Genomic DNA, 12,832 nt, shown 5'->3' with positions numbered 1-12,832 from the left:
TAATCGCTCTAGATTACACACATTTTCCTTTGCAAGTCATCTGAGGTGTCAAGCAGAGAGCAGGACAGAGCACCAGTGTGATGAAACCTGACCCTAGGAAGGAAATGCAAAGACAGCAGCATGAATGGCATCATCTGTCTGAGCCAACCAGAGACGGGAGCACTACAAGGTGACGGGGAGGAACTAAGCTGCTTACATGTTCTCCCCCACCCATTCCATACAGCCCAGGATTCTGCCTATGCTTCTCGCAGGTAACAGATGGGACAGCTGACGGCAGCAGGGGCTTCTCTACCTAAAGTGAGTTGGATTATGAAGAAAGATATGGCCTTCTTATGTAGCTGCAACACTTTTCTTGGTTGCGTGGCATCCCTGTTCCCAGGGCTGTGGAGTCGGTAAGCCAAACCTCAGACTCCTCAATTTCCGTGACACCGACTCCGACTCCACAGCCCTGCCTGTTCCATCAGTATTCTCGGACATCCTACACAAGTTTTATCCTGACACATGGGACTATTACATTTGCTTGTCAGAACTTTGCCCAGAAATCTCACAAAGCACTCACCTCAATGGCCTTCAGCAAGTTATCAGCAGTATCATTAACCCCGGGGATCACATCACAGAACCTTTCAGTGTTTGCAGTCCACAAAACAATAACCTTGTCTACTCCACTGGTTCTCTTAAACTCTTGGATGTCTTCACGAATTTTCTGGACCTACATATAAAGTGAGAAAAAAAAGTACAAATCTTGATAAATAACAAAAAAAATGAATAAAATGTTTTGATAGGTGTGTGAGGAAACCCAGCTTGGTTTTTGAGTCTACAGGTCCTTCTCAAAAAATTAGCATATAGTGTTAAATTTCATTATTTATCATAATGTAATGATTACAATTAAACTTTCATATATTATAGATTCATTATCCACCAACTGAAATTTGTCAGGTCTTTTATTGTTTTAATACTGATGATTTTGGCATACAACTCCTGATAACCCAAAAAACCTGTCTCAATAAATTAGCATATCAAGAAAAGGTTCTCTAAACGACCTATTACCCTAATCTTCTGAATCAACTAATTAACTCTAAACACATGCAAAAGATACCTGAGGCTTTTATAAACTCCCTGCCTGGTTCATTACTCAAAACCCCCATCATGGGTAAGACTAGCGACCTGACAGATGTCAAGAAGGCCATCATTGACACCCTCAAGCAAGACCCAGAAAGAAATTTCTCAACAAATAGGCTGTTCCCAGAGTGCTGTATCAAGGCACCTCAATGGTAAGTCTGTTGGAAGGAAACAATGTGGCAGAAAACGCTGTACAACGAGAAGAGGAGACCGGACCCTGAGGAAGATTGTGGAGAAGGACCGATTCCAGACCTTGGGGAACCTGAGGAAGCAGTGGACTGAGTCTGGTGTGGAAACATCCAGAGCCACCGTGCACAGGCGTGTGCAGGAAATGGGCTACAGGTGCCGCATTCCCCAGGTAAAGCCACTTTTGAGCTACAGAGAAGCAGCACTGGACTGTTGCTAAGTGGTCCCAAGTACTTTTTTCTGATGAAAGCAAATTTTGCATGTCATTTGGAAATCAAGGTGCCAGAGTCTGGAGGAAGACTGGGGAGAAGGAAATGCCAAAATGCCTGAAGTCCAGTGTCAAGTACCCACAGTCAGTGATGGTGTGGGGTGCCATGTCAGCTGCTGGTGTTGGTCCACTGTGTTTCATCAAGGGCAGGGTCAATGCCGCTAGCTATCAGGAGATTTTGGAGCACTTCATGCTTCCATCGGCTGAAATGCTTTATGGAGATGAAGATTTCATTTTTCAGCACGACCTGGCACCTGCTCACAGTGCCAAAACCACTGGTAAATGGTTTACTGACCATGGTATTACTGTGCTCAATTGGCCTGCCAACTCTCCTGACCTGAACCCCATAGAGAATCTGTGGGATATTGTGAAGAGAAAGTTGAGAGACGCAAGACCCAACACTCTGGATGAACTTAAGGCCGCTATTGAAGCATCCTGGGCCTCCATAACATCTCAGCAGTGTCACAGGCTGATTGCCTCCATGCCACGCCGCATTGAAGCAGTCATTTCTGCCAAAGGATTCCCGACCAAGTATTGAGTGCATAACTGAACATTATTATTTGTTGGTTTTTTTGTTTGTTATTAAAAAACACTTTTATTTGATTGGATGGGTGAAATATGCTAATTTATTGAGACAGGTTTTTTGGGTTATCAGGAGTTGTATGCCAAAATCATCAGTATTAAAACAATAAAAGACCTGACAAATTTCAGTTGGTGGATAATGAATCTATAATATATGAAAGTTTAATTGTAATCATTACATTATGGTAAATAATGAAATTTAACACTATATGCTAATTTTTTGAGAAGGACCTGTACAGTTATCCAAACCCCAGGTGAAATGGGATGACGTCTCCCCATCACTGTGCTGTGTCCTATCATATTAATGATTTATACAGCAGTCAATAAAGTAAACTCGGAAAAGGACTGGTCTACAAACTCTGTAAAGTCCCAAAACACCACTTACCGCAGATATAGGGTCAATCTGAAGTTAAATAATGCTTCACTTCTATTCAATTCTATTTAGCCAGGTCACTGGAGCAGCGGCTATAGGGAGGAAATGAAATTCTATTCTCCATGCAGCCACTGGCTTCCAGTCACTGGGACAGTGCAGGTTCTATTGCCACTTCTTCACTGACAGCAGAAACGAGGTGGGGAACATCACACTCAAGATATATAGAGATCTCAGAGATGGGACCTCTACCTATCAGACATCTATGGCATTTCCTGTGTTTCAGAACACTAAATTACATAGATATACATTTTGTAACCTGTATAAAACTTCTACCAGAACGCTGGATGAAAAGTGGAAAATGCAAGTGTATACAAACCCATTAGACATGGAATTATACTGTGGTTGATAAAGGCAATATTTTTTCACTATATATATTAATCAGTATGTAAACTAGGGGGCAGGTCAGTGAGGGATCAGTGACCTGTCAGAAGCCATACTGGTGCATACTTAATCAGCACCACATGAAGACCCCCCACAGGCCGCCCCCTCTACAACCACAAGACGGATTTCATCACCAGGTATCAGTGTAATCAGTATAACAGCGCTGACCTGACACGGTCTGTAGTTACTGTGCACAATCCTGCTGACAGGTTCCCTTTAACCCCTTCACCCCAAAGCCTGTTTTCACCTAAGTGACAGGGCCAATTTTTACAATTCTGACCACTGTCACTTTATGAGGTCATAACTCTGAAACGCTTCAACGGATCCTGGTGATTCTGACAATGTTTTCTCGTGACATATTGTACTTCATGATAGTGGTAAAACTTCTTCGATATGACTTGCATTTATTTGTGAAAAAAACAAAAATTTGTCGGAAATTATGAAAATTTAGCAATTTTCAAACTCTTAGTTTTTATGCCCTTAAATTAGAGAGTTATATCACATAATATAGTTAATAAACAACATTTCCCACATGTCTGCTTTACGTCAGCACAATTTTGGAAACATAATTTTTTTTTGTTAGGACGTTATAAGGGTTAAAAGTTGACCAGCGATTTCTCATTTTTGCAACAAAATTTGCAAAACCATTTTTTTACGGACCACCTCACACTTGAAGTGACTTTGAGGGGTCTATATGACAGAAAATGCCCAAAAGTGACACCATTCTAAAAACTGCACCCCTCAAGGTACTCAAAACCACATTCAAAAAGTTTATTAACCCTTCAGGTGCTTCACAGGAATTTTTTGAATGTTTAAAAAAATTGAACATTTAACTTTTTTTTCACAAAATTTTTACTTCAGGTCCAATTTGTTTCATTTTACCAAGGGTAACAGGAGAAATTGGACCACAAAAGTCGTTGTACAATTTGTCCTGAGTACGCCGATACCCCATATGTGGGGGTAAACCACTGTTTGGGCACATGGCAGAGCTCGGAAGGGAAGGAGCGCCGTTTGACTTTTCAATGCAAGATTTGCTGGAATTGAGATCTGAGCCCATGTCACGATTGGAGAGCCCCTGATGTGCCTAAACAGTGGAAACCCCCACAAGTGACACCATTTTGGAAAGTAGACCCCCTAAGGAACTAATCTAGATGTGTGGTGAGCACTTTGAACCTCCAAGTGCTTCACAGAAGTTTATAATGTAGAGCCGTAAAAAAAAATTTTTTATTAATTTTCACAAAAAATGATCTTTTTGCCCCAAATTTTTTATTTTCCCAAGGGTAAAAGGATAAATTGGACCCCAAAAGTTGTTGTGCAATTTGTCCTGAGTACATCGATACTTCATATATGGGGATAAACCACTGTTTGAGCGCATGGCAGAGCTCGGAAGGGAAGGAGTGCCATTTGACTTTTCAATGCAAAATTGGCTGGAATTGAGATCGGACGCCATGTCGCATTTGGAGAGCCCCTGACGTGCCTTAACAGTGGAAACCCCCCACAAGTGACCCCATTTTGGAAAGAAGACCCCCTAAGGAACTTATCTAGATGTGTGGTGAGCACTTTTAACCCCCAATTGTTTCACTAAAGTTTAGAATGTAGCATTGTGAAAATTAAAAAAATCATTTTTTCTTTCCACAAAATGATGTTTTAGCCCGCAATTTTTTTTTTCCCAAGGGTAACAGGAGAAATTGGACCACAAATGTTATTGTCCAATTTGTCCTGAGTACGCTGATACCCCACATGTGGGGGGAAACCACCGTTTGAGTGCATGGCAGAGCTCGGAAGGGAAGGAGCACCGTTTGAAATGCAGACTTAGATGGAATGGACTGCAGGTGTCATGTTGCATTTGCAGAGCCCCTGATGTACCTAAACAGTAGAAACCCACCACAAATGACCCCATATTGGAAACTAGACCCCCCAAGGAACTTATCTAGATGTGTTGTGAAAGCTTTGAACCAACAAGTGTTTCACTACAGTTTATAACGCAGAGCCGTGAAAATAAAAAATATTTTTTTTTTCCACGAAAATGATATTTTATCCCCTATGTTTTTATTTTCCCAAGGGTAACAGGACAAATTGGACCCCAAAAGTTGTTGTCCAACTTGTCCTGAGAACGCTGATACTCCATATGTTGGGGGGAACCACTGTTTGGGTGCACGGCAGAACTCGGAAGGGAAGGAGCGCCATTTGAAATGCAGACTTAGATGGATTGGTCTGCAGGCGTCATGTTGCATTTGCAGAGCCCCTGATGTACCTAAACAGTAGAAACCCCCCACAAGTGACCCCATATTGGAAACTAGACCCCCCAAGGAACTTATCTAGATGTGTTGTGAGAGCTTTGAACCAACAAGTGTTTCACTACAGTTTATAACGCAGAGCCGTGAAAATAAAAAATATTTTTTTTTCCACGAAAATGATATTTTATCCCCTATGTTTTTATTTTCCCAAGGGTAACAGGACAAATTGGACCCCAAAAGTTGTTGTCCAACTTGTCCTGAGAACGCTGATACCCCATATGTTGGGGGGAACCACTGTTTGGGCACACAGGAGAACTCGGAAGGGAAGGAGCCCTGTTTTACTTTTTCAAAGCAGAATTGGCTGGAATTGAGATCGGACGCCATGTCGCGTTTGGAGAGCCCCTGATGTGCCTAAACAGTGGAAACCCCCAATTATAACTGAAACCCTAACCCCAACCCTAGCCCTAACCCTAGCCATAACCCTAGCCCTAACCCTAGCACTAATGGGAAAATGGAAATAAATACATTTTTTTACATTTTATTATTTTTCCCTAACTAAGGGGGTGATGAAGGGGGGTTTGATTTACTTTTATAGCGTTTTTTTGGCGGATTTTTATGATTGGCAGCTGTCACACACTAAAAGAGGCTTTTTATTGCAAAAAATAGTTTCACCACATTTTGAGAGCTATAATTTATCCATATTTTGGCCCACAGAGTCATATGAGGTCTTGTTTTTTGCGGGACGAGTTGACGTTTTTATTGGTAACATTTTCGGGCAGATGACATTTTTTGATCGCTTTTTATTCCGATTTTTGGGAGGCAGAATGAACAAAAACCAGCAATTCCTGAATTTCTTTTAGGGGGGGGCGTTTATACCGTTCCACGTGTGGTAAAATGGATAAAGCAGTTTTATTCTTCGGGTCAGTACGATTACAGCGATACCTCATTTATGTAATTTTTTTTATGTTTTGGCGCTTTTACACAATAAAAACTATTTTATATAAAAAAATAATTGTTTTTGCATCGCATTATTCTGAGAGCTATAACTTTTTTATTTTTCTGCTGATGATGCTGTATGGCGGCTTTTTTTTTGCGGGACAAGATGACGTTTTCAGCGGTACCATGGTTATTTATATCCGTCGTTTTGATCGCGTGTTATTCCACTTTTTGTTCGCCTGTATGATAATAAAGCGTTGTTTTTTGCCTTATTTTTTTTTTTTTTTGCGGTGTTCACTGAAGGGGTTAACTAGTGGGATAGTTTTATAGAGCGGGTCGTTACGGACGCGGCGATACCAAATATGTGTACATTTATTGTTTTTTGTTTTTTTTACATAAATAAATGGATTTATTGGGAAATGTTTGTTTTTTTTTTATTTGGGGATTTTTTTTTATTTTTTTTTTACACATTCTATTTTTTTTTTTTTTTACTTTCTAACATTGTCCCAGGGTGGGACATCTCTGTATTAGATCAGATCGTTGATCTGACACTGTGCATAGCACAGTGTCAGATCAACGATCTGACAGGCAGCTTAGCTGGCTTCCAGCGCCTGCTCTCAGCAGGCGCCGGCTAGCCAGGTCACTTCATGACCCGGAAGGAGTCCGGCGGCCATCTTGGATCCGGGGACTCCTTCCGGGTCACCGGAGCAACGCGATCTCATCACTACTGACAGCGGCATCAGAGGGGTTAAATGCCCGCGATCGGCGATAGCGCCGATCGTGGGCATTGCTGCGGGGTGTCAGCTGTCGTATACAGCTGACACCCGCACCCGATCACCGCGGCGCTCAGCGCGAGACCGCGATGATCGGTGCGCCGTACTAGTACTGCTGCTGGCACTAATGCAGTGCCGGCAGCGCAGTACTAGTACGGCGCATGTCGCGAAGGGGTTAATGACTAGGCCAAATTTCTTTAAATCTGACCACTGTCATTTCATGTGATGATAACTCTGGAACGCTTCAACGGATGCGGGCGATTCTGAAACTGTTTTTCCAATGACATATTGTGCTTCCTGATAGTAGTAACATTTAATCAATATGATTTGCGTATATTTAAGAAATTATCAAAAATTTGATAAAACAAAAATTTAACAATTTTCCAACTTTAAATTAACCCCTTAACGACTGCCAATACGCATTAAAACGACATCCATTAAAGGGCCTTAATCCTTCACTGCGGTTTTAAAATAGGGATTGGGAATACCCCAGGGTCAGAAAATCTCCAGGGTTTCAGCTATTGGGGTTAGCCGAGACCCTGGAGAACACAATCAGGGCAGTTGTTCCCCGCCTCTGATCACGTGATAGCCGTTATTCACTAGATAAAGAGAGAAATGTTTTTAATAGCGAGCACACTTTTTTTTTTTATCGACATGATGTACAGGTCAGAGGCAAAAGCAATGAGGTCCCCAAGACCCCCCTCAGTACCTCCGCCATGCCAGGGTCCCTCCAGCTATGTCCCCATGGCCCTCTGCCTCCTCTTCCTGAAAAAAAAAAAATGGTGGGCACATATTTATTAACCCTTCAGGTGCTTCACAGGAATTTATGGAATGAGGAAGAAAAAAAATAATATTTATATTTTTTCAGAATTTTTTTTTTTTTTTTGAGGATAAAAAGAGAAATTGGACCTGTACATTTGTTGTGCTATTTCTCATGAGTACGCCGATACCCCATATGTGGGGGAAACTACTTATTGGGTACATGCAGGGCTCCGAAGAGTAGCAGCACTGTTTGATTTTTTTGAACGCAAAAGTGGCTGTAATCGAGAGTGGACGCATTTGGAAGCGCCTGATGAGCCTGAACAGTGGAAACCCCCATAAGGGAGCCCATTTTGGAAATTACACCCCTGAACGTACTACATAGAATTAGATAAATTTAGGTTGTCATAATGAATATGTCGTCATTAGTGTTGAGCGCAAGTGCTCGTCACTCGAGTTTGAATTGGGGCGCTCCGGTATGCACCAAGTATCGTGGGTATTCAAGTGACCCCAACGCAAACTTGAGTAGCGAGCACTTGCGCTCAACACTAGTCATATCGTCATCATTTGTTTCTTTTTCTTTTGTCTTCACTTTTGTTAAAACCCTAACCTAAGCTCAACCCCAACTGCAAAGAATGAAATAAATAAAAATTATAAAATAAAAAAAAAATTATCTGACTAAATGGATGACATAGAGGGAGTGATGACATACTAATTAATGGCTTTTGATCACTGTGATAGACCCTATCACTGATCAAACGGAACCAATAAGAAAAATCCCTGCTGTTGCTGGTCGGCAGATCTTGGTGGGAGCACTGCGCATGCGTCCGCCAATTTTTTTTCCCATGAAAAGGAAGTGGAGGGCCGGGGAAGGAGCAGGAGGGGCCTGGGGAATGGCGGAAGTACCGGTGGTGGTTTAGGGGACAGTTTCTCTCTTTTATGATATGAATATCATGTCAGAAGGGAGAGAAATTATTTTAATAGCACAGTTTTTTTGTTTTTTTTTTACGTGATCGATGTTATTCATTGAATGACAGCAATCAGAAAATTTTCAGACCCTGGGGGAATGCCACTCTTATCTAAAGTAGTTTATAGAAAAAGGGTGTATTGCAGCACTCCAGTTGGTACATACATTCTTAATTGCAAAAAACAGAAAGCAGTGTTTCTACTCTACATGAATAGAAACGCTGCTCCTGTTTTTTGGCAATGTAATAAAAGACTTATTTATGCACCGACTGGAGTTCTGCAATGCACCCTTTTTCTATAAAAACTAGTATAGATTAGATATGGCATGAAATTCTAATGCTTGGCCTTGGAGTCCCAATGCATCCTCATCTATACATGCGTTTTGGGCTTTGCTGTCGTTTGGATGGGATTACGTGGTGCTGCCTTTTTGTTTGTTATCCATACTAGTTGTCCTTCTGCCCTGCACATGTTTTCAGATGGGTAGGGCTGTACTTACTTGTTCAGCTTTGGTGCCATGGATAACATGGTCTGCTCTGTCTTCTTGATTGGCGGCAATAAACTCCGGTATGTAAATTGAAGGTCGCGGCTGCATCTTTTCCATGTAAGGTCTCAATTGTTCCTGGAGTTGCCAGTCTAGAACCTCAGCTCTCTTCATAGAATCAGCCAGATTTAAAGATGAAATATCCCAACCTATATTATTCCAAATAAATATAAATGTATATATTTTTAAACAATCTGTTAAAGTAGAAATCCACTTGTATGCAACTTTTGGCTCAAATCTAGAGTTGAACAAGCATCTTGCTTGGGTCCATAATGTGTATTTCCCTTGGAGATATAAAAGGCAGATGGCCAGAATAGACCAAAAATGAGTTATAGGTGGGGTTGATGATGCGTCGTGTTGTCAAAAATCAACAACTCGATCACTTCTTACCACTTCAAATTTGCTCCTGAAATATGCAAGCTTGAATTTGATTGGGTGATTGGTGTAGGACTGAATGCAAAAAAAAGCAGACCGACCACAACTTACCATCAAAGATAATATCATTAGGATGTACCATGGGAAGAAGGTCACGAAAAGGAATATGTACATCTCCATCAGGTCCACTGCCCAAACAGACTGTGGATGACTGGAATAATGAACCATAATAGTTGGCAACCTAAAAATAGAATTCATAGGAGTGAAATCGGTTCATCTAGACAAACTATCACCAGATGTGTCTGCACTCAATAACCCCACACACAAAGTAATAAACTTGTATAAAGCCTCTATAATCTTATCAGTAGCAGAGGAAACCTGATAGCACAGTGCAATGTCTTCCAGGACTACTGCAGTCTTCACCTTACACGTAGTACTGCTCAAACCTTGCATGTGCGGACATGCATTTGTGCCGTAACCCAGAACACATCATCCTGTGGACAGCGTAACCCCATTAAAGTGTGACTGTGCATACCTATTACAGTACCAGTAGGCCTTGCCTAGTTATGCACTTCAAAGCCTTTGTGTTTGCTGAGGTCACTGCATCAGAAGTGTTACCGTTTGGGGCAGTCAAATTAAATATTTCTGTGTCATGTACCTTCTTTCCTGTCTTGGTCATCCACGACAGCCCCATTCGATTGGCTAATACTGCTGCGGTAACTGTGGTCCCATTATTTCCGCCCCAGCCAACCAACATAACTCCAAGCTTGGGTACTTTTCTTTCTGTCCTGAAAGTGAACGTGGTGGAACACGGTTTGACCTGTGGGGGGTGAGAAAGATGTTGCATATTTATGACATGGAAACATGAAATCGCAGTGTGTAAGAGAAACATGGAGCATGGGAATACATAAGGTCTGCTGTACAAAGCTTTAGCTTTACAGCTAGCCAAAATAATTTATGGTCAAAGCCAAGAGCGTCCAACACTTGCATCAAATCACGATAGATGGATACATGGACATTTAGGTTTATATGATAAAACCACAAAATGAGCATGAATGTACAATTTAGCTGTTACCAAGCCCCAGTGCTGGGTGTGCTGTAATCAAAAGATGACCTGTAGGATTTCCTACAATAAATTGGTTCCAAAGTGTAAAAACGAATACATAAAGCTTTAGAGAGCATAATCGTTCATGCAGCCCACTCTGCCTCCACTTGTGGCCCCAGTCTTCCTTGTAAGTAACACAGCCCCTACAAGACTACAATGAGCGCTTCCCTTGCTAGTAAAAGAAGGCGCTCATTAATAAATACAGGCGTCCCTGCGTAACCAATGAGAGCACCCTTACTACAGAGGAAAGCAGTCATGGGTTAGCTAAGGCCGATGTCACACAGTAATAGCCCACCTTTGTCACAGAAGCAGCCAATGAGCATTTTGCTTTCTAGTAAGAGGTGTTCATCGGTTACTGAACAGCACCTATGAGGCTCTGTCCATGTGTAACATGGGTCACAGGTGCCCATATTAACCAATGACCATTTTGCCCTGTAGTGAAAGAGGGCACTCATTGTCAGAAAATAAGTAGTATGCTTAAAAAGTGATGGTGACTCCTCACATATTACTAGTATTAACAATGTGATGTCATTACTAATATTAATGCATTATTCTTAGTGCAACCAGTGCGCTCCCAATTACAGTGGAAGATTTGATTATTAGTAGGGCTATCAGAGTTCCCTACTCTTACATGGATTATCGGAGACAGAACACTTGATGACTAGTGACTGTCCAGTGCTTAATGCTGAACACGGATTTCCCCCGTAAGTCTAATGCAATTTTCGGAGTTCCAGGGTGGGAGTGGGAGAATGAGAGTGAGAGATCAGCTCCACAGTTCAGGTTCCCATTGTTTTCAATGGGGTTCAGGTTCTGGTTAACGAGCCGAACTTTAGAATAAAGTTCAAGACGGGTACCAGAAACCGAACTTCCACCAGTCCGCTCATCCCTATTGATGACCTATCCATGGAATAGTCAAATAAGGCAGCACACTGTAGCGCCAAAACCTGCAAACATGAAACATGAAAATTGAATTGCATTACTGCACTAGAAATATGAAAAATTGAGAAAGTTTAGCGCATAAATTGGCCAATTTATGTGTACCTTGTAGCCACAATAAAGCATTTCTCGAATACAAGGGCCTAATAATACCTTTCCTCTCTGAGAATACAGGATACATCTGAAAGGGAACCTAATGTGAGTCCTCTCTGACTAAAATCTCGCTCTCTGTGCAGGGATAGTGGCCCTGTTGTGATTGAAAACACCTCTGGCTAGGAGGCGGAGTGCTCAGTCAGAAGGCTAATGAATACAAATTTCAAAAAACTGACTATGACATCCAAACAGACTAAGTGTGAACAGGTGCTGAACCTAGAGTCACCAACTCATATAAAGTCAAATAAATAAGGATATTTTTGAAATTTCTATGCATGGAATAGGTCATCAGTATAAGGTTGGTAGGGAAGCCGTGTGTTGGACCCCCAGCAATCAGCTGAAATTAGCACTGGAAGCAGTCGGATACAGATATTGAACAAAACAGCCTCTTCCGTTGCTTTGTGGTCGCTGCTGAATACGATTTATCTTCCAGTAGGAGATTAAAAAAGTGGTTCTTAAGTGGTTAAAATTGCAAAGTGATCCCAAAAACAAGCAATTTGGCAACTACGGTAACTTGATTAAAACGCCTCTTGGTTCTCAAGAATAAAGTGTTTTGTTTTTTTATTTTACACTTTACAGATTGTTAGCTAAGTTACAAGCCACATCTCTGCCATGGCTGGTTTACTAGGCAAGGAGCACACGCTTGTAAACGGTTTAGTATAGAGCTTGCATGTGCTGCTCGGAAACAGTCTGGATCAGGCCAGTGGCTCAGCCACACAGCCACCATGATTTGTCAATCTCCTGAAGAACAAACATGAGACAACCCTTAAGTGCAGTTTTCAGCTGATCACTGGGGTGCCAACCAAACTCACACTGGTTATTCATTCTACAATAGGTCACCAATTGTTAAGTTCCGTACAACCCCTTTATCCCCAAGGGTGGTTTGCACGTTAATGACCGGGCCAATTTTTACAATTCTGACCACTGTCCCTTTATGAGGTTATAACTCTGGAACGCTTCAATGGATCCTGGTGATTCTGACATTGTTTTCTCGTGACACATTGTACTTCATGACAATGGTAAAAATTATTTGATAGTACCTGCGTTTATTTGTGAAAAAAACGGAAATTTGGCGAAAATTA

The 12,832-nt window shown here is 41.6% G+C and overlaps 1 protein-coding gene across 1 annotated transcript in view; it reads right to left on the bottom strand.

Moving 5' to 3' along the window:
* The window catches only part of ISYNA1 (inositol-3-phosphate synthase 1), a 44,554-nt gene that overhangs the window by 22,179 nt on the left and 9,543 nt on the right, over nt 1-12,832 (bottom strand). The window contains exons 3-6 of the mRNA XM_069740595.1: nt 10,215-10,376; nt 9,668-9,797; nt 9,137-9,330; nt 560-709 (exon numbers count right to left, since the gene is read on the bottom strand). Coding sequence (XP_069596696.1) covers nt 560-709; nt 9,137-9,330; nt 9,668-9,797; nt 10,215-10,376 — 636 coding nt within the window. The remainder of the gene's footprint in view (nt 1-559; nt 710-9,136; nt 9,331-9,667; nt 9,798-10,214; nt 10,377-12,832) is intronic.

Source organism: Ranitomeya imitator, chromosome 1, assembly GCF_032444005.1.
Source record: "Ranitomeya imitator isolate aRanImi1 chromosome 1, aRanImi1.pri, whole genome shotgun sequence".
NCBI classification, from domain to species: domain Eukaryota; kingdom Metazoa; phylum Chordata; class Amphibia; order Anura; family Dendrobatidae; genus Ranitomeya; species Ranitomeya imitator.
This window is presented reverse-complemented; position numbering and strand designations above follow the sequence as displayed.